A 23,847-nucleotide genomic window follows, 5' to 3' on the forward strand; every position below is an offset into this window, starting at 1 on the left:
AAAGCCAGGCTCAAGCTCAATTCCTAACTGCTGCCAACATATTTGTAGGGGGCTCCCAGACCACTCCAGGAAGGGACGAAATGTCAGTTAAAACTGAGCACACAACCAATGGACAAGCAGAAGAAAAGGCCGGGCAATACGAAACAGCTGCATGGACAGAGGGATGAGCAGGCAGAGTCTAGGCTCCATCCAGCCAGACCGGTGTGTACCCCTCCACCAGCATCTCTATTCTACAGTGTGAATTACAGATCTGTCTCTCCCCCGTAGCTGCCAGTCCCTCAGGGGTATCTGGGAACACAGGAGGCTTTCAATAAGAGTTGGCTAAGTGAACAAATGATGAAAAAAAAATGTATCTGCTTATATTTGATGTCGTCTAAGAATTAACACATTCATTACCAAATTCCTCCCCACAATGCAGGTAAATATCTGACATTCTACTCTAAAATTTCAGAAATCTAAACTCAGCTAATCGCATCTGTCGTGCCTAACCATTGTATTTAAAATATTAAATATAATTTAATATTATCAAAATTATTTTACTATTTTACTTCACAAGAAAGACACTGAAAAATTATACATTTCCTATTTAAGTTCTACTGCAATCCAAAAAGCAGCTGAACAGTCTTATTTTATTTACCACTAACGAGAGTACAAAAGCATCAGCTCTTACTTTTCCTTTTTGCACTAACTTCTCAATCTGCATTTTCTAATACAGTGAATATAAAAAAAAGAAAAGCAAGTTTGTAGGTAGATACATGCAAAAAAATAAAACTGGACCACTTTCTTAAACCATATACAAGAATAAACTCAAAATGGATTAAAAGACTTAAATGTAAGACCCGAAACCATAAAACTCCTAGAAGAAAATATATGAAGTCGCAGACGTTACGCTTAGTAGTATTTTTACTGATATATCTCATTGGGCAAAGGAAACAAAAGAAAAAAATAAACAAATGGGACTATGTCAAACTAAAAAGTTTTTTCACAGCAAAGGAAATCATCAACAAAGCAAAAAGACATCCTACTAAATGGGAGATGATATTTGCCAATGATACATCTGATAAGGGGTTAATATCCAAAATTTATAAAAACCTCATACAACTCAACACCAAAGAAACAAACAGCCCAATTAAAAAATGGACAGAGGACCTGAACTGACACTTCTCCAAAGAGGATATACAGATGACCAATAGACATATGAAAAGATTCTCAACGTCACTAATCATTACAGAAATGCAAGTAAAAACTACAAGGAGATACCACCTCACTCTCCTCAGAATGGCTATCATCAATGAATCAACAAACAAGTATTGGCAAGGATGAGGAGAAAAGGGAACACTTGTGCACTGTTGGTGGGATTGCAGATTGGTGCAGCCACTATGAAAAACAGTATGGAGATCCCTCAAAAAATTAAAAATAGAACTAACTACCTTATGACCCAGCAATTTCACTCCTGGGTATTTATCCAAAGAAATCCAAAACACTAATTCAAAAAAATATATGTTTACTGTAGCACTATTTACAATAGCCAAGATATGGAAATAACAAAATGCCCCTCAACAGACAATTGGATAAAGAAATTGTGGTACATTTATATAATGGAGTAGTACTCGGCCATAAACAAGAATGAAATCTGAATATTTGCAACAACATGGATGGACCTAGAGGATATTATGCTAAGTGAAATAAGTCAGACTGAGAAATATAAATAACGTATGATCTCACTTATATGTGGACTCTAAAGAACAAAATAAATAAAGGAAACAGAAACAGACTCATAGATACAGAAAATAAACTGATGGTTGCTAGATAGGAGGGGGTTTGGAGGATGGGTGAAAAAAGTGAAGGGATTAGGAAGTACAAATTGGCAGTCACAAAATAGTCATGGGGATGTGAAATACAATATGGGGAATATAGTCAATAATGTTGTAAAAACTGTGTACGGTATCAGATGGGTACTAGACATTGGGGAGGAGTATCACTTCATAAATTATAGAAATGCCCAACCACTGCACTGTACACCTGAAACTAATAAAATAATACTAAATGTCGACTATAATTAAATATATATGTATATAGGTATATATTCGGCTATATAGTCACGGGATGTAAAGTACAGCATAGGGAATATAGCCAATGGTACTGCAATAGCTATGTATAGTGTCAGATGGGTAGTAGACTTGGGGGGTTATCACTTTGCGAGAGGAGGTGTAAATGTCTAATCATTATGTTGTTTTGTACACCTGAAACTAATGGAAAAAAGTTTTTTAAAAACAGAAAAGCAAGTTTGTTCTTCATGGAGTACAGAGATTTGAAACATACGGAATTTACTTTCCCTGGCCCGTCTCCTTTTTGCTACTATGGATGAAACTCCCATCACCATCTCCCAAGTACCATTAGAACACAGTGAAAGTTGGAATAAAGGAACATTCAAAGTAACCAGACTTACAGAAGCAAGTGGTCTTTCTATTTTACAGATAAAGTTAATTAATTTAAAATGGTGGCAGAATTGAATGTATTTTCCAAATCTCCTGACTTCTCGGTCTTTTCAAATTTAATGATTACATCTATGGTCAAAAACACCAAGCATACTTCTCAACCTCTTTTCTCTTCATATCTGTCATAGCTAACACTGATGAAATAATATTTGCTGTTTCCAACGTTTCATTATCAATAATGTCCTGAGACAATAGACGCTCTAGGTTTAAGATCAGCTACTTTTGCCTTACAACATGGTAGTTTTGTAGCCAAATGGAAAAACACATTATTGGTGATGCTTCTAGGTATCCAAAAGCCCTGTAAATAACATCAAAGGATTATCCTGCAAAGAGGTTACAGCTTGATAATAGCTATCATGTCCAGAATTAAAAAAAAAAAAAAATTCCTTGAAAATTCCAATTACTTTTCTCAAACAGTTAATGCCGATGGTTAAGTAAACAACCAATTATCTGCTTTATAGGTAGTTGAGTCGAAGGTTTTAAATAAGGTGATTCATGACTGAAGAAAAATTCCCCAAACATTTTTATCTACACACTCATTTTTACATATCTAGAAATGTTGAATGTTCTATGGTGCTTAATTTTTAACCCACATGCCAAATCGAGGTAATGGCTAAGGTACAGACTGAGGCGGGAATGGTTAGATCCAGATAAAGTCAAGCGAGGTCGATATATAGGGGATCACAAGCTGACGGTATTGATATGGCACATGTCTTCTGGGTATGAATCTTACAGACAGGCTAGTTTGGAACGTGACCCGTATAAGGAGATACTCCATAAATGGCAATTTCCCCCTCTTTGGCTTTATATGTGCCAACATTTTTATACACACAGAAATAAGCCAAGCTACTCATAGTTATGTAAATCAATAATCTGGAAAAAGGAGCACGACTAGGGCATATGTACATGAAACCAACTGTTAGAATTTTCCTGGACATACTCACCTGGATCTTTCCAGGTGGGTACCTGATGACTTATAATTAAAAATACTGAGGGTTGGAGAGGAGGCTGCAAACAAGTCCATCCTCTGCGGTATCCCTTTAATCCAACTGCTTCAGTAAAGCATGTAAGGCTATATAGTTGAGGGGACACAGGCAGTAATTTCTAAAGACCTTCCAAATTAAGAAGGAAACCTAGCAAGGATAAGAAACACACCTTATAAACTGCAGAACCAAGGTTAGGTCCTCAGCTGGCTCCAGCTCTGTCTTACCACACCCCTGGCTGCCCCAACTTGAGGACCCATGGGAAGAGAGAGGTCCCTGTTTAGACAGAGCTAAGTTACTCAAGACACTGCTGAGAGCCAAGTGGTCTCTTCTGCAAGTAGAAATTCCACATTGGGCAGTGATGCTGAAGGCAAATGGAAATTGATTAATTTGGTGTGACAATTAAAGGGGACAATAACAACTCCGATAATTTCTGTATCACTTAACAGTTTATTAAAATGCTTGACACAGAACTTTACTTGCATAATACTCAGAAGATTCTCTAACGTGGGCAACATCATAGTCCTAATTTCTAGATGAAGAATTTCAGGAACAATTAAGTAACTTAACCTAAGATCATCTAAGTGGGTGACAAGATTCACACTCAAGTACTAGTGGCGAGAAATGCTGTGTCTTTTCTATCATATTTTATTCTATATCTCCGACCTAAATATCAGAAAGAACCACATTTGAAGATCAAAAATTTAATCTAATCTTCCCTAATACCTGTGTGGCACATAAGAACACCAGACAAGTGAGAAGTTATATCCATAGAGGTTTGAGCAGTAAAATGGGCCAAACAAGTATTCTAGACTAAAAGGAAATGTTTTAAGGAACAGAATATTTGTCAGAAGAAAAACAGTAAGTAGAGATCTGATGGCGTAATTTGTGCCAAACCGAGGTGCCTTTAAGATATTAATAAAGCCGTCAACAGGAGGAACCTGTGGGTGGTAACTGTTCCTGGGACGCGAGGAGCTTCCCATCGACAGCACAGAAGGGATGGTTAATTACGAGATGATTTCAGTTCAGCTTCTCAAGCTCATTCATGTTCCTGGAAACACAGGCAGACTGTTCTAGACAGTATCTAGGAATTTCCTATTTTACATCTGAAAATGCTTCACCAGCCTGCTAATGGGCTCCATGGCACACGAAAAGGATTAAGAATCCATGCTGATGATACTGAGATCGTGTTTATCACACAGCAAAATATAACTGCAAGTTTATAAGCCTGATGGGTTCAAAGAAGGTGTAAGAATATAAAACCCATCTGACCTTCATAAAGTTTTGAAGCTAATAGGTTGAGCAAAGGTGTTTCTCTAAGAAAAGTTTTTATATATGACACATAAGTCAATAATTTAGAAAGACAGACTAAACACGTACTAACCGTGCAATAGAATCAAATATGTTACGTGCATGATTTAATCCTTATTAATGATTCAGAAGTCATTTCTAGATGTGACACTGTCTTGATATTATTGTTATTATGAAAATCAACTATCATTTTTCCATAGAAGGGAAGACTAGCATTCTAGTCCATACAATGCTAAATACCAACGGAGTGTGCCACAGTTTTGGTAATGACTGCTTATGGAAACTTACTCATATTCTCACTTGGTCTCCTTTTTAAGGAACAGTATGAACAGTAGAGGAGAATCACCTGATTTTAGACTAGAAAATAATCTCAGAGATCCTCAAACCCTTTCCTCTCCCTTCCTCCCTCCACAAGATAACGGATGACTCCAGCCAGCCAACCAGCCACATTTTGGCAAGTGCCAATTATGTGCTGAGCACCCTTCTGGAGATCCAGTGATGACAGGGCACACAGGGTCCCTGACCTTACAGGGCTTAAACGCTAAAAGTGAGGAAGATCCACAATGACCAAGTAAACCAACAAGAGAAACACCCAAGTAAATAACTTCAAAATAGTCCTAAAAATCACACAGGGAGTTGGACCCAGAGCCCGACCTGGGCTCCTGTTTTCTCCTGCGAATCTTGTATTCTATTATACCACAATGCCAGGATCTCAGAAACAGAAATACAGGAGAAAATGCAGAACAGGGAGAAAGAAAGCTTGGAAAGAGGAAACTTGCACAATGTTTTGAGGGGAGGATATGTCCTTGGTACAATAATTTTGCGATGCCAACCATGTCTACAATCATTCCTCAGACAAAATAAGCCATAAAATGAAAAGGTTGCTGCAAAGCTGCTGATAAAGGAAACTACAACAGAATAGACACAGAAGTCCTCTCCTCTTCCCGCAGAAGCTTCCAAGCTCCGTGCACACACACTGCTCATTGTGGAATACTTTCCTAACTTTCTATAGAAAAATCAGGTCCTCCAGAGGACTTAACATCCTGAAAGAGATTCCAATTCTCTTTCTTCTTGGCTGCCAAACAGGTCTGATTCTCAGCTTGTCAGGGCACAGGGCAATCCCCCATTGCTACTCTCTGTTCATTGTTTTCAAATGTTGAAGGTGACACACAGCATTGTTTTAATCTCACATTGAAATGACCACAGGGAAGCAGCTGAAGCTAATGTTTATAGCTCCACTGGCTTGGCTAGAGGCAAAACAGGGAAAAGTATTCCATGGGTCCCACCAAACAGGCGCCATTATTTCCCCACAGGGGCTCTCATTTCTGGCCAACTCTTTAAACACTCTTCAGGAGAATGACCAACCATACCAAAATGTAAACCCATTTTTAAATAGACTTCTTGTCTCTCCCTGGTCAAGAGAAATGGAATATATATAATTTTAACAGGTATTTATTTACCCATTAACAAATCCCCAAAACAAGGGAATGAGGTAAAGTGTGTACTTGTGCTACAATAACAAAATACTTATTTTGACTACTATTCAGTTTTTAGGTTACATCAATTAATCTCGAAAAATAAGAGTAGTTTCCCAAATGACAGAGCATTTAACATGGATATTTCACTGTTTCTTTTCATATGCTTTTTAAATTTTGGGGTCTACATGAAGATTTTTCTGTAACATTTGAAAAATGTTTTATAAATTACTATAAAAGCATGGAAAATAAAACTGAAGGAATCTGCATAAGATATTTATATATATTTAAATTTATATATATGTGTGTATATTTATATATATAAACTTTTATATATAGATTTATATACATATATATATTTAAATTTATATTTAAATTATTCAGAAAGTTAATGATGAGGTTAAAAATTGAAAAGATGAGAACAACCATGGCCAGTATACAACGAAAGGAAAAATTTGCTTCATGCTGTGTGATCTCAGTATGTATTCAGAATGGTACACTGCCAGACTTTCTGTGAAATTATTCTAACAGTCTTCTTCATTATAACAGCTACCACTTACTGAATGCCCACTGTGGACTACACACCTCACACAACATTTCCCTTAATTCTTACCTCTACCAGTTCAGGTAGGTATTCGCGTATGTGGTGAAAGAATCTGTAAAGGTTACATCGGAAGCAGCCATGGTGGAATTTGAAGGTTGGCCTCTCCTAGAAATGTCCACGCTCTTCCCAACGTTAGTATTCACCCTGTTCGCTCCCACAGCCTCAACCCTGATCATACACCATGGAAATGATGGTGATGAGTGTGACAAGACTAAATTCCCTCTTACTGAAATCCACTTGCTCACAGTTGAAAGAAAACTTAGACTGTATTTTCTCTTAAGTTGAAAAGGTCAGGCTGTTTTTCCCTCAAACCTTTCCCAGCCTCCCACCAAAAAGTAAAGCACAACACACACACACTACAATACACACAAGCCTACTATATTATCAGGGACTACTGAGTTCAAATGACAAGATTCCACTGTTCTCCTAAGTCCACACTATCTTTAAAGCCCACTGGTTCAGTCCTCAACCTAAGAAAACGAAGATTGTTACAGTAACTGTACCTCACAGCAGACCACAGCTGACGCTTCAACTGTAGGTGCTTGGCTTACTATATATACATTACCTCTGCTCACTACTGACATTTTCAGTTTGTCAAATTTATTTGACCCATTTATCTTTAAAGCACTCTGAACTACTTAATTATGTAATGAATCTTCTATAATCGAGAATTTCTCCATTGACTCAACTTAGAGTTACTAACGTAACACTGTTAATCATTCACTGGCCTCCCTCTTCAATTCTCTCACAATAACGAACCATCTCATCCATGAGAAGCTGGTGTTTTAGGACTAGAGATGCACCAGTAGGCACCCCACACGTCCACACTCCATTGTCAGAAAGGGATGTAACGTAAAGCAAATACAACCATCAAGGCGGCCTCTGCTGCTGACTTCAAGATCACATCAGAATAGGAGATAGGCCAGTAAAATCAGAAATGCCTGGGTTGCAATCAGGTTTCAACTCTGAGCCTCAGCTTTCTCATAGGTAAAGTTAGGATGATGAAAACTAGAAACATAAATAAAGCATTTACCACACAACACACAGTAGTTATCACCATCATCACCACCTGCACCAAGATAGTCTGGGCCATTTTCCCAGCTGCCCCCCCCCCCCCCCGTTTGCTGACTAATAATGAGGACCAAGCACTATCTTCCCCTCATGTCTGTAATCCACTTAGAGTACATATGTGGTCTGAGGTAGAGGTCCAACTTCATTGTTTTGCATTTGGATACCCAACTGCCCCTGCACTATTTGTTGAAGAAATTATTCTTTCCTCTACAGAATTGTCTTGGCACTCGTCTCTCAAATCCACATTCAGAGCATTTCATTCCTTGCAGGTATATGTCACTTTGATCTTGCTAAATTTCTAACTACGAGGTGTTTTATTACTCTAATTGAACCTGCAAATCTATGAACATCTCCTATATTTACTTTATTTCAGTTTGGCTAATCACTTACATTTAAAAACACTTATCAAGTACAGTCATCTCAGAGATATTGCAGGTTCTGTTTCAGACTACCGCAATATGGTAGGTATCGGAATAAAGTGGGTATGGTAATAAAGCAAGCCATAATCTTTGGCTGGTGGAGAGTCTTGCCTTTAATTTGTAAAAAACGAAACATCTTTGAGGCACAATAAAGTGCTATAGATCGAGCAATGTCTGTACCTACTATACACCAGACAATTTTCTGAATTCTCAAATACAATTCCAATGAGGCACTAAGAGAGCTCATTGTATTTCATGACAGAGATGGGCCAAAGTACCAAAGATGCTGAAAAAAAAACAGAACAGCCATTTCTGGGTTGGAGGTTCTAAAAGGGTCATACCGAGGAGGGGCATTTGAATGAGAAGAATGTTGAACTGTCAGACAAAGAAGGGCTCTCAAGTATCCCAAGAAGAGAGAATGAATAGGCACAAAAAGTATGTAGTTGAGAAAAGGCCCAGATGTACCGAGGGGACAGACATTGAAGGTAGTGGCGATGCAGGGCAACAGGTCATGGTGACCCTCAAAAGGAGAGCAGGGCTGGGTATGGAGGATGCCACACACTACGGTACAGAGCTTTGCTTCCATGCAGCGCACACCCAACTCTAGATCTGAACAAGAGATACATTTGAGGGAAAAGACTGTGGGGATAAGATGTAGAATTGACTCATCCGGAGACAGACTACTATTGGGCATTTCTCACAAATGTCCAGAGGGGATTTTTTTTTTTTTAATTTTGTGACTATTTTCACAACTACTTAAGCATAACGTATTTTGCTCCTTAGATCTCTTGGTGATGACAAGTCTCCTAAGACATTTTATACTTGGTTCTACCCTCCTTATTTCTTTGAAGTGTGTACGTAGTCAGCCTTAAGATGTACAAGCATCCGGTCGATTTCTCAATTTTCTCCATATTAATCATCTGTTTTAGCCAGACACTTCATTGTCAAATATCATTAAAGTGGTACTAGTGAACACCATTTAACTCTGGGCCCATCTTCTGATCAGGGAACCCAATCTAAACATAGTGGAATGTACGTCTTACAGACTGCTGCTGCTTCTTCTTTTTTTTTTTTTGCAATTCAGAATCCAAACTATTCCGTTTTTTCTATTCTTCCAGTATGTCCTAGCACTTTCTGCCATAATCCTCAGTTGAGAAAGTGTTTCACTATGCTTCCGCCATCAGTTTTATGAAACTGAATTTGCAGCTCTGCTCTTAATCTTTGTATACGATCTATAGAAGATTTTCAGAATCAGAAATAAACCACGGTCCAAAATTCTATGTTTTCCCTAGGACTCCCAATAATTGTTTTTGCAGTTTGTACAATCACAGCAACCCCCATGGCAAGACAAAGTACATTGCAGCTTCTCTCCACTAAATGTTCAACTCTTAACTGGTATTCCGTCAACAGAACTTTAGCCTAAAAGGAGGTGTTATTTCTGCCGTCACAATGGTGAGAACTGTACTCTGTTCAATGGAATGAAACACTTCCTCAAAATAAAAGCGCAGAAGACATAATGGAATTCTACATTCCTTGTTCTTTTCTGCTACTTGACTGGCAACGTGAATGTGATCCATCATCCCATGTCCTGGCTGGACAGGCCTGCTCTGCACCTTTCTCTCCCTCCAGTGATTGTTATTTACAAAGAATTGTGTAAAATAAGTCATTTATTTGCAACAGGGGGAAGACTGGCCAACATTCTGGCTACACAAAACAAAACAAAGATGCCAAATTAGCTCATGTGAAAGTAAGGATGGGAAAAAAATGAAATTATAGTGGCTGCTTTATGGCTTAGACGGCAAAGATATGGGTGAGATTTTACATCAAGAGAAGGATAAGGCTTCTTTGATTCCTGCCTGCACTTCAGCAATTTTCCCTTATAGTTGCCAATTTTTTTCACCCTAGCAAAATCATTAAAAACGTAAAATTACAGATTTTAAACCACTGTAAAATCCAACAGAGACAGAGAAAGAATAGAAAGGGAAAAAAAAAAAAACATCTGGAAGAATGTAATCCAAAAACCGTTAACACGATGATTATCTTCTGTAGGTAAATATGTTTTTAAGACGCTTCTGTCTTTTCTGATTATTTTCCAATGAGTGTAGGATGTTCTTACAATGAGAGAAACAGAACAAGAGAAGCAAAGAGAAAGAAAAACAGTTGGTTGTCAGGTATTTGGAAAGGAAGACGTGCAGGGAGGCACTTCTATTACGCTGAGCCCAGGACAAAAACTAAAGTATATACAGACATCCACACTCCAGGCACCTGAACATTTTAAACGTTATCCAGGTTTAGGAGTATAACTTTATCTTTTAACATTTTTTTATACTTCCAACATACCTCTGATATCACTGTTCTTTTTAAATTGCTATTTTACTTAAAAGAAAATCAAATTTTAGAGAAACTTACGTACAAACAGGTAAGTTCTCACATTCTCACACCATATCCAGTAACTCACCAAGCCAAGAACGTGCCACATTAAGGGGAAATGGGACTCCCATGACGGAGGGCAGGCCCGGTTTATGTTAACAGTGCGTCCTTTGATATTTTGACTAATTAAATCTACAATCCCCTTTCCCGTCTCAGCAAACTGTGGAAGGACATCTCTAAGGCAGTAGACTCTATGAAGGAATCACAACCAAATGGTCAAGTGTGAAACCCACGTTGGCCGAGGGCAGCCTAGTAGCCGCGCTGTGTGTTCCTCTCACTAACTCTCTGGCACATGAAGAGGCAAGACTCAGGGATGGCCACGTGGTGCCACAAAGATGATGACAACTCTAGTATCATCATAACTAAACATCTGGGGATACGTTTTGAGGCCTCAGTATAAATTCTCTTGGGACAATGACAATGGCCATAGTGAATGGAGAAGTCCACCAAATGGTTTACCTGTGAGATGTAACCTGGAGGCACATGGATGGGAGGAATGGATCCATTGGGTGACATCATGGGAACTTCAGCAGGTCCTAAAAGAAGGAAGGGTAAGATGTTAATTAACAGTTGAAGAAATATACAGAATTCAAACGAATCATCGGTATTTTCAAAATTTTGCCGAAACTAAAGAGAATGTATCACAAACGATTTTCTTTTCAGTAACTGACACACTGTGCCTCGTCTCAGACATGAAATCGTGGATGAAAAGCAATTCTCCAGCTGTACACGTCAAGGGGGATGGAGACAAAATGATGAGCATTGTTATAAATATTTACTGATTCTCAAAGCCGCAAGTTCCACAAAGCAAGGCTGCTTAGTTACAAGGAGTCTAAAAAAGCGGGGCAAAAGGGTTTTTGGTTTTGTTTTTTTGCCTTTAAAAGAATGCACTGTTAATAACTAGTTAAATCAATTTTTAAATGAGTTTGTCTCCTCTGGTTTAAAAAGTTCCAGTGGAATTGGGTTTATCATTTTCATTTCAAATTTTTATTCTCAGTAAGTTACTATAAGACATCATTAATTTTGAAATAGAAGAAACCATAAAATACTCCAAACCAACTGAATTTGGTATGTCTCTTATGTGATAAGGCAGGGAATAAAGTAGATCGCATTGTAAAACTCGGCACTGGTAGGTATACTCATGCCAAATTTACTTGGGGTTGTTTCAAAGCAAAGCATTCCATTAACAGGTTAGTTTCAAATGCATCGAATGTTAATCACATGTCTAAGGCAAACAACGAACAGCAAGGCAACTCAGTCACCTAAGACAGTTGGAGTTAATATTTAATTACAAAAAAACTGACTTATCATAACATCAAAATCAACGTCTGACGCCCTGCGAAAGATCCTGTGATTAAATGGTTCCCCCAGAACCCTATCCCCGGGTTTCACTTTGGTAGCTGGCACCCCTACTTAGCAGCCCACCTCCCAAATGTCGATCCAAAACTGTGTTCCTAGTCTGAGATGCGACTTCCTGGCTCCAAGTGCCTTGTGTTGTTTATTTACTCTCTACTAATGAGTGTTGTGCTGCCGGCAATGAAAAATGCTGGGCTGTAACAAAAACCAAGAAAAATACATGTTTCTTGGCAAAAGAAGACAGATCCTGCCATCCAATGCTGTATTTACATGTAAGCATAATGCACCTTTCGCCTCACAGTACAATCCAGTGTTACAACGACTTCACAGGAGAGGACGAGTGAGGACTGTGGAGAGAGCAGGATGCTTGGGTGCCCATTAAAAAAGGTCTACAAGTATAGAGAACACACACAAGAGCAGGGCAGAAAAGATGCTAGCATTCATGGAACACTCCAGACGACCAGAGTTCACACTGCAACTTCATGGACAACACACCAAAGCACTAAACTATCTGATAATCTTTAAACACACACAAAACCAGTGGTATCTCACAGACTAACACAGACTTAAAGCAAAAGACAATGTCATGAGAATAGATAATTGCATGCGCCCACTCTATTTTTAAGTACGATTTAAACTAATACATCCACCAATCACTAAAGGCACTTTCCAAATCCATCTGTTTATTATTAGCTTCAACTTTTTGGCCATAGCCATCAAGACATTTATGTATCTACTAAACACTTTTATTTGAATTGCCTCACTTAAAAATCACAGACAATTATTTCAACCTTAGCCTGAATACTCTCTGTGAAATCCAAGGGTCCTCCGCCTGGTTTCATTCCCAGCTCACTAGTCACACTGCTTGTGTGACCTTGGACAACTCACTTCTGAGCCTCACTTCTCAACAGTTATAAATGAGAACTGCCTGCCTCATAGGGTTGGGTTTAAAGATTAAATTCCATAATACATGTAAAAGTGCTTAGAGTTAGTGCATTCACAATAATCACTCATCAAAATGTTAGCAAGCTTTACAATGTTTATAAAAACTTTATTTATAGCTTTTTCTGTACATTTGAAGTATTGATTTATTTCAATAGTCATTGTAACACATAAAACCAACAAGTATAAAATCAACTTTGCACCGTATTGCCTTAAGAGGCAAACCTTCCTCATCAGATAAATATCAAATATTTCACAGTACAGATGTGAACAGCAATGCTACCACCTCAGTAAAGAAACGCTTTTAAATCACCAAAATGTACACCAGGCAAACAGTCTCTTAACCTTAGGCACGACCCCTAAAACTGTTAAAGTCATTTGTATAAAATCCTTTAAAGAATGTAGGACAAGTAGGTGATTTACAGCCAGAAAATATTTTCTTCCCAGCCTCGATTTCAAAAGTAACCAAATGAGTTTACCATGCTTGTTCCCCCTTCCTCTTGTCACTGTCATCAAAACCCTTACAAAGGGCATCGGGAAACATACAGCAATGGCTTCTGAGACTCAAATGTGCCTTGGAGTCCCAAGGTTCCTCTCCTTTCTGAAATACACCATTGCATCCGCAGGGATTCAGGAGTTTAAAAGCTAGCACCCCACCACCACCACCATCACCAAAATCCCATTCACAATGGTGGCATGAGAAGAATGATTGTCTCTCTAAACTCTTACCTCCCAATCAGTGACTTTACTGCCTCTGCATAACTGTCTGTGTTTGCCAACCTCCTAATGTTATTATAACACTTACCTAATCAAAATACAAACTTCTCTCCCTAAACTAGGACTACTAGGTTCCTTTTGATTTTTTTATTCGATACCTTCATGACACCCAAGACCAAGGCTACAGCCCTTAGCATATGGTGAGAAATGGCTCTCCCCTTCTTTAAACCACCAACAATGGCAATAAGGGAAAGGGAGAGGCCACACAATCTTCTCAAACAAACCAACTTCCTCTCTGACTATATTGGGAAATCACTGAACTATTAAACTTTGTGAAAATAATTTTTAAATCTCTTAAGGTATCTGGAACTCCTTTTAATTAAACACTCTGTTACATACAGGTAGGTCTACACAGATACATGTACACAAAGATTAAATAATTTAAAAGAAAACAAACATACACTTCCAAGATACTGTGAGGGTTTGTTTGTTGTTTTTGTTTTTGTTTGAGAAGCTAATTAAGAAGTTCAGCTAGAGACCACATGAACTCTTTCACAGACAGATGAAAAATGTCACATGGACAGTTTCTAGAACTGGAACTAGAATGGTTGCTAAAAGCCAAGTAACTCCATGAAAAAAAATACCTTGGGAATTTTGATCAATTTCAAGTTTTAGGCTGTGACTTCAACAGTTAAGAATTCCTTTTTTTTTTCCCCACTGAACAAGATGTGAGACACAAACAAGAACTATGATTGGTTTATAGTCACTAAAAAATCAAACAGTAATATGAAAGTAGATGGTATAACATCTTAGAAGTCTGTAGGCATTTATCAATGAATTGATTTTTCATTTACTTATACCAAACATTCACCAAGAAAGGTTAGAGAGCAGCTTAATTATTCAATCAACAGTAATTCATGCAATGATCCTATGGCTTTATTCCCACATCAAAGAGACTGAAGGAAAGCCCAGCAAATGGTATTTTTAGGACCACATATGCTCACAGCTTCTGAGCCCCCGCCAAGATAGTGACACTATTCTGCTTTACTCTGTGCTTCTACCCTGGGATCCCTAGAGTTTATACATTTACACAGCCCTTCCTCTGATGCTATGCTCAGAATATTCACTCATTCTGGGAGCTGAAATTGACTCTAAGTGAAAATATAAATGAGGGTCAGAAATCTGAAAGTGGTGGGAAATCAGAATCCAGAGTACAAATTACCATTTAAACCAGGCTTCAAAATAAATCAGCTATAAATAATTAATCACACCACAATTTCAGACATGTGTTAAATGGCATTTTTACAAGCTAAACGTTCACCAACAGGTGAACAAATAGTGAATAAATAGAACTTTCTTATTGTACTTATCTATAAACTGGTATTTGTATGTGTAAACGCTATTTTCAACAATAGCCCTTAATAGCAAGAGATCACATTCTTACTTTATTAACTTAAATATCTTGTTGACAAAGGACATAAAGGGTCGGAGATCACAACATAGGCAAGATAAAATTAACGGGAAAAATAAAGCAAAAGTAAAATAATGGTGTGATAAAATCCAATAAACCCTATAAAATTGATCCTCAAGTCTTTCTAACTGGCCAAAGAAGAGAAATTCTTGCTGGCAGAAGTAGTCATAAGGATAAGGCCACAGCGAGTAGAGGTAAGTAAATAACTACAGTGAAAGTAATTATCAGAACAAAAAGTCTAAATAAAAGTACATTTGTGCTGTTTGCCATGGGTTTAAGATTGAATATAAAACGTAAGGTCTTCAGATAAGCCCTGAATGTCTAATAATGAATCTCCAATTAATCATGGTGACTCAAGACATACAGACAAGCTAAGAGATTATGTAGGCACTTTGGGGAACACTGACATTATTTTTATTTTTTTAATTATTCAACAATGAGTAATCCCACAAGAGAACTAAAAAGAACAGAAAAATTTAAAGCACAGGTCCTAACCTCAAAGAAACTTAAACTCTACCACAGTGATTCTTAAACTTAAGCGTGCATTGGGTTTACCCAGAGCGTTTCTTAAAATCCGAATTGCTGAACTCCACTTCCCATAGTTTCAGCATCAGAAGGTCTGGGATGGGTCCCAAGAGTTAGTATTTTTAACAAGTTGTCAGGTAGTATAGCTGCTGCCATGGGGTTGGATGGGGGGGGGGGGACTTTAATTCATTTTAATTAAACTTCTGACTTAGTGGTTAAAAGACCATAAGCATCCTCAACCTGTATCTACTGTGTTTCCCCAAAAATAAGACCTAACCGGAAAATAAGCCCTAGCATGATTTTTCAGGATGACATCCCCTGAACATAAGCCCTAATGCATCTTTTGGAGCAAACTTTAATATAAGACCCGGTCTTATTTTGGGGGAAACACTGTACTCAATGGTTAAAGACTGAATGAAAGCTTTCTCCCTAACATCAGGAACAAGACGATTTTCACCACCGTTATCCAACACTGTACTGAAAGTTCTAGCCAGGAAAAGAAAGGAGGGAGGGAGGATGCCCAAGTTGGAAAGGAAGAAGTAAAACTATCTGCAGATGACGTGTGTGTGTGTGTGTGTGTGTGTGTGTGTGTGTGTGTATGAAAATATATATATATATTTTATATATATATATATATCCCCAACTATTCCTCCAAAAAGAAAAACTACTAGAATAAAGGAATTCAGTAAATTTTCAGGGTACAACAGCAACACACAAGTCAACTGTGTTTCTATACACCAGCAATGAACAATCTTAAAAGGGAATTAAGAAAACAATTCCATGTATAACAGCATCCAAAAGAATAAAATAACTAGGAATAAATTTAACCAAGGGGGTAAAAAGACTAGTCCACTTTAAACTACAAAACATTGCTAAAGGAAATTAAAGACCTAAATAAATGGAAACAAACAATACCTAAATAAAGACATGAAATGAGTGAAAGACAATATTGCTAAGATGGCAATATTACTCAGAGAGATCTATAGTCAAGGTGATTTCTATCAAAATTCAAATGGCCTTTTTGGCGGAAATTTAAAGGTCAATCCTCAGGTTCATATGGAATTGCAAGATAACCCAAATGCACCCCACCCCCCCAAAAAAATGAATTTGGACCCCTACCTGAGATCAAATACAAAAATTAACTCAAGAATTCTTTATATATTTGGGGTACAGGTCCCTTATCACATATAACATTTGTAAATATTTTTTTCACATTCTATAGCTTATTTGTTAACTTTGTTAATTATGCCCTTTGATACACTAGTTTTTAACTTTTATGAGGTACAGTTTATCTATTTTTTTCTTTTGTTGCTTGTTCTTTTGGTGTCATATCTAAGAACCCATTGTCAAATGCAACACTATAAAAACATACCCATGTTTTCTTCTGAATTTTATAGGTTTCCCCCTTACATTTAGGTCTATTTTTCAATTAATTTTTGTATATGATGGACAACACTTTGAATGTACTAAATGCCAATGAATCAAAACAGTTAATTTTACCTCAATAACAATACTTTTTAAAAAGATGAGAAGGACATAACCAAAGAAATAAGACAGTAAAAACTGAGGTTACTAATAAAACACCCAAAAGCAACTGAGCATAAATCTCCTAGAGCACATCTTCACTACTTATACATTTGTATTGGGGAGGGGGTGCTATTTCTAGACACTGTGCTATGCAAAAACCAGTAGGACACATTCTCTATCCTCAAAGGACTGATAGTCTAATTATGGGGATACAGATATATAAAACAAATAAACAAAAGCAGGCACTTCAGGTATACTGTCTAAATTTAGCAAGGTTTTAAAAGAGTATCATCCTGTGAAGAGGTCAGTAATTACAGAAATGAGCAGTTAAAGGGCCCTAGGGATTTAGTAGAGGACTCACTGTTTTACAAATAAAGAAACTGAGACCCAGAAGCAAACTGTCCAGGAGACAGGTGATGGAACAACAGGGTCTAGAACTCAGTTCTTCCAGTTTTTAGCCCGATTTTGTTTCTAACTTTACTTTCCATTGGGAATAAGAAGTGTTGTTCCTCAAAATGCTGCTGTAAAATCATTTTCTCTCAAGGTGTAGTTGTCATACTGAGCCAGGTAGTAGATGGCACATTTCTCTGGCTCAGAAATATTGGTCTTTCCAACCTTCCCAAAAGCATCTTGCCAGACTGGAAACAGGCTGGAAAGAGCAGAATCTGAGCTCAGCAAAAGCAAAACCCTAGGAGCTAGTGAGGCCTGGGTTTGCAAGGGGGCTACCACTTTCAAGCATGACCTTGGGCTTGAAATCTCGGATTGATCAACACTTTCTGACCTACAAAAAGGGATAGGAAGAGCTATTTCAAGGGTTGTTCTGAATGAAGACTGGAAGATGTAAGGCATGTAAAGTACCTAGCACAGTGCCTTATCAAATAATAGTATTTAAAAAAATAAGTTTAACCTTGTGCCACAAGAAGAATACTGTATGAACAAAGAGGTTAATAGAGTAACCATTTACCACAGAGACAAATGAAGCATTACAGTTCCTCAAATAAGCAAGTTCGTTGTTTGTTTCTTCGCATATTTTCTTTTAAAAAGATGTTCCCATCTTGTAGCTTGGAAACAATATCCTCCTTTAAAAAAATGTAATGCATTCAAGATATATGAATTATGATTATTAAAAAATAAGAACCAAATAAGAAAAAGGGAAGGATGGCTGCTTTCAGATAGTTATTTGCTTCCTCACCCCTAATCCTAGTCCTCTACCTCTCCCCAAATTACCTGTTATCTTTCCTCAATTTCTAGGAAACCTTAGATGGCTGGGTGTGTCTAGTTTTCTAAATGTTCGGAGACAACTCTGAATCAAAGGATCAGCCCTTATTTTCTGAAAGTCAGATCATCTACCTCTCTCTGACACTGACTTTAGGACAAGAATTTCTAGTCTGGCTCAGCCATTGTCCTAAAAAGTAACAAGTGACCATAACAACAAACTTCCCAATCACTAAACATTCCTGCTGAAATTTTCCTGAGATAAACTACTACCAAAAACAAAAACTGAGTGACTGATAGAATTCAGTAAGTAATGGGACACCACCATCTTACTACTTAACCATTTCAAAACACAAGAAGGAAGGACCTGCATTAGTTAACAAATCCATTTTGCCAATTTGAAATGCAAGTCTTTTATTTCCAAATATTCCTCTTTGAACTTGTTTTGCTACTTAGCTGTTATAAGGGCATCTGGAGTAGGGAGACAAGATTTTAACGTTCATGTAAGACTAAACTTCATGATTCCAATTGCCATAAAATTGAGTATCTACCCAAAATACTTTATCAAGTTGCTTTAAGGCTTAGATATTAATAAAATCTATACAATTAATAACTGTGTGATTATAGAGTGGCCTGCTTATATTAGTTAATATTTTATTGAATTCAATTCAATAAACATAGACTGTGCCAAACGCTGTTAAGGAATTAAAAGCCACACAGAGGATTTTACAACAGATACATTACTAACAAACTACTACTTAAATAAGCAGCAATTGTTTTATTAGAGGCCAGGAGCTCTAGAACTGGACAATCAAAAATTACCCATGGGGTGAGTAGAAGGAATATATTTAAAACTCCCAGTGACTGCCCATGAATGGCAAAGGAAGGTGGTGAATCCATTCACCACAGGTATGATGGCCTAACATAGTTTTAAAAAGAACTTGATTCACATTCAGGGCTACAAAAATATAAGCCCTAAGACTGTCAAAGATGTTGAGCGCTAAGAGAGGCCAGTAATACAACTTGCGGCTCTTGCTGTTAGAACTGCTGGTTGCGGCTCAGCTGAACCCGATCTAGTTGCCAGATACTGTGCAGGATGCCAAGGCCACGATGATACTGACGAGAACAAGAATTTCTGTTCTGAATTATGGAGAGAATGGCGTGCAGAATGAGTAATGCACAGGTGCACAGCAGTGCGGGGGCGGGGGGGGAGGACCCAGCTTTGCATCCTGTGTTAGCCTGAGGTTTCTGGGACAGACAGGGTGCATCTCAGCAGGGAGTCAGCCCAGACATCTCAAACAGCATGGACATTTGGTGAAAGTCTAGTCTAGCAAGAGAAATGATTAAAGAATTAGGTAGAAGGGCTATGAGAAATGGTTCACAAAACCAAACAGTGGGTTCACACATGCAGCCTCACGCTGAAGCTGCATCTCCCAAGCTTCCCCTGCTCTTCAACTTACACTAGACCACCCCATCCAAATTCGGAACATAACTTACCCAGTCCACAGATGAAGAACATTCAGTATTACCCTTTCCATTAACTTACCTAAATGAATACTAAGACTCAGTGTGTGGTTTTTTTTATTTTTAATGTCCAGTTTTAAAGGCACATAATCCATGGATTTACTTATTTATACTTAAACCAGGACCATAGAAACTTCAAAGCTCTGAGGAATGATACAAACAGAACTCATATAACACTGAGAAAGGATTTCTGATATTTTACAAAGAGAAGTCCCTGCGAATATTAGCAGCAAAATTAAAAATAAAGACATCAAAAAGGGCATTAAGCAATTCATTTCAAAGCCTTTAAAAGCAAATCTTTCCCAGCATGTTTTCTCTTATGCCTATCAAGGGCATCCAAGAGTCCCTCTCACTTCCTCACACAGAGTAATGAGAACCAACTGGAGGAACTACTACTGGTATTCCAGTTAATAACAAATTCAAGAAGGAGTTGCCAGGAAAACTGAGTTGGAATAGGTTTGTATAACACCAGTGGAACCTTCCAGAGAGTCTTGTTGGGGGAAAACATTTATTAGAACAGAGTATTTAAAATTTTATTTTAAATGTCCCAAGATAAAACGCAAATTCATGTTTTTAAAGAAATACATTAAAGTCTATTAATTTTGTAGGGCAAAGCATCAAAAACAAAGATTGATCATTACAAGCAGATAGCGGGGAGCGCAACTAAGGAATGTGCTGGAAGGAACCAGGCAGGACTTGCTCATTGTGGCCCTGAGTATTTTGAAGGGGGTTGTCTTCATCTTCTCACCAGCTTTCTCTGCTCCCAGGAAGGAAACAGGGATGAATAAAGCCTTGTCCACTCTATCTCCCCATACCCTACTCCCACCCCATTGGCTGATCACAAGGCCTCCCGGGAGGGACAGAACAGCAAGCAAGACGAGACAGCAAATAGATATTTTCATAATGACAACGTGAAGAACTCAGAGACAAATGTGCACTTCCCACTGGCGTCCACTTTACCATTTCAAGGTTATGCTCTAGAAGGACAGGTTTGAAAATAGTATTCAAATGATTAACCACACAACAGTATGATTGCATTCCTCACAAGATCTGTTTTACATTATGCATCTGTTACAAATGAAGGAACATTAGAAACATCACCCACCTGAAAGCTGAATTACAAACAATAATAATAATGTACAGCTTTACCAACAGATCATCACTCAATATATGGAAAGGGAGTTCAATTATCCATTGCTCTAATGAGTTTTTACAAAGCAAACCACAGAGGATCCCTCTTCACTGCTCTGGGGTTGGCTCTTCAGCTGCCCCCGTGAGAGTGCTTGCCATAAAGGAAAGCCTTTGACAACATGCTAAAGGCATTTTATTGACAACATCCCAACACAGTTTACTAGCTTAGTTCTTTTAACTCATGCACCTCAAATCCAAAGGCAAGAGAGAAATGTCTGGGATCCATTGAATAGAAAACCAATAGTTATTATGGGAATGGAAAAAATTAACAAAATGTTCCATAAAACATGTATCAGGGTTTATCTACTTCATGCCATTTTGTTTCCAAACTGGTAGGCTGCTCACTCTCTCATAACCACTCAATGTCAGGTTGAAAGTTGTGTCTCAACCAAAGACCGGCAACCTTCTGAAATCAACTTAATTTTACAAAAGTGTTTTGATAGCCAATAAAAATTCTCTAAATTGTCCAGTGGTTGGGACCTAACAATGGGCTTTGAGATGACTAGTTCAATTTATGGGTCTAGTCTCTGCCTTACCTAAAACCACATAAAGGAAGCCAGGAAAGTAGAGTTCCTATAGATCAGCCAGGATGACACAGCCTGTTGACTTGACACTTTTGTTTGTATGCAGAAAAAAACAAAAGGCAGGCTGAGAACTAACAGTAAACAACTGCGAATAGGTTAGATTCTACCATTTGCAGTCTGATCAAAGGCAGTCACTAAACACCTCCAAGTAACTGTGGGAAAGTTGGGTCACCCTGGCCCAATATTTTCTCAGCTATTAAAGTGAGCTGACAGGGTCATTGTTTAAGGGCAGCAGACTGCTTTACGGCACAGATGCTTTCTAGTCCTGGCACACTGGGAATCTCAGAAACAATTTTACCACAAAACAGGCTACGATTTCACTTTCAAATATTAACCCCACTTATTAAGAGGGCCTGAGACAAATGAAAATGGAGGGTCTACACTTGGGAAACAGGTTACCAAAAAGATCTCCTAGCTGATTCACTACTGTTTTTCCTGCACTGAAAAAACAGAACGCTTTTGAAGAGAATGGATACATTTTAAAGTTGCCTCATCCAGACAACAACCATCCCTCAGTGTGCTAATCAAGAATGACCAATACTAAGTCATATTAGGATAGGTAAGGAGAGAAGGCAAAATTATCACTGTGTTCAATAAAAGCAACTAAAATATATCAAAATGGGAACTTCATAATGATTAGATGAGAGCATAGCCATAAACAGACATACACAACATACAAATGTGAGCAACTCATAAAGCCCTTCAGGGTAAAATGTTCAGATTACACCCCTCTGTTTAGACTAAACTGTCAGCATGAGAAGATGTGATTTTTTGTCTTTTTCATCTCCTTATCTCCATCACTGCCATTGAGAAAGCATTGTTTTGTGACTTCTCCTCCCCCTGATTTTGAGACAGGTTAGTTTAGTATGTTGCTAGGTAGACAGGGGGGGTCCCTGGTGGAGTAACCAAAAAAGCAGCCACATCCCGAAACTCCAGGATCTGGAATGTCTCCTTCACTCCAGGACAAAAATATGAGAATATACCTTGAGGTTAATAAATTATCTCGAATCCCTTTTGGCAGGACAAAGGAGCAGATCTGATAGATAGAAATGGGTTAGTTCCTAATCCCTTCAGGATGGGCAAACAGGACAAACCTGATAGATGAATTCCATCAGAAGGCTCCAGCCCCCTTCCCCAAGCAGCCAAGGGAAGGTATAAAAGTAAGAGCTTTTGCCTCAGTCACGGGGCTTCCCAGTTTCGGGTACCCCCTCCCGCTCAGGAGCTGCAACCTCTTCTCCTGCCTCTAATACACTATCTTCCTTTAGAACTCCTTGCCTCTCCCTGGTCCGTGTGTCCATTCTTTGTCTTCACAAGACACGATCCCGGCCCACAGCCAGAAACTGCCGGCAGATCCTACATCAATTTCACCTGTAAAATATTCCCCATGTGAATATATGCACGTGTTCTGAGGTCCAATAAGACACCGTAGGCCTCATACTTACCAAGTGATCACCTTCACTTTTAGAAGAGTAAAACTATGTCAAAATATCTGATTAAAAATTTCCTGGCCACAGATATGAGGTCAGGCGTTTTAGACGTGCTGCTAGAACAAAGTGAAGAGCAGATAAGAAGGATTTGGGGCAGAAAGCTCACCGCTGTGAAACGAGGAGAGAAACTAGACAGACTGCCTAACATGGAAAAATGAAGGGGGGGAAGAGCAGGAGGAGGAAATCATCTGGTTGATTGGGAGGGCGGGGGGGGGGGGGACCAACAAACCAGGCAGAAAAACCACACCCCACAAATATATGGCCTCAATTAATCTCTGAACTAGAACTTCCTCCAATTCAATGTGATGCATTAAAAAGGCAGTGATGACAACACACTGTAGACGAAAAGGGGGGCACACACTAAACCTGACCAGCTCAGGGAAGCCTGCAGGGCAGGCCCTACTGTAAGGCTTGCGGCAGGCAAGGTTCACCGGTCCCATAGACGGGGACCGGCGAAGTCGCGCCCAGGATAGAGGGAGGGAGGCATATATGCGATTTTGGGGGTGGGGGTTGGCTG

General features: G+C 38.5%; 1 protein-coding gene across 2 annotated transcripts in view; it reads right to left on the reverse strand.

Annotated features, from left to right (window-relative positions):
• The window catches only part of FNDC3B (fibronectin type III domain containing 3B), a 320,537-nt gene that overhangs the window by 138,975 nt on the left and 157,715 nt on the right, over positions 1–23,847 (reverse strand). For both annotated transcript variants that reach the window (XM_033130828.1, XM_033130837.1), the window contains exon 4: positions 11,251–11,327. In XM_033130828.1, the coding sequence (XP_032986719.1) occupies positions 11,251–11,327 (77 nt within the window). The remainder of the gene's footprint in view (positions 1–11,250; positions 11,328–23,847) is intronic.

This window comes from Rhinolophus ferrumequinum, chromosome 2, assembly GCF_004115265.2.
Source record: "Rhinolophus ferrumequinum isolate MPI-CBG mRhiFer1 chromosome 2, mRhiFer1_v1.p, whole genome shotgun sequence".
Taxonomy (NCBI): domain Eukaryota; kingdom Metazoa; phylum Chordata; class Mammalia; order Chiroptera; family Rhinolophidae; genus Rhinolophus; species Rhinolophus ferrumequinum.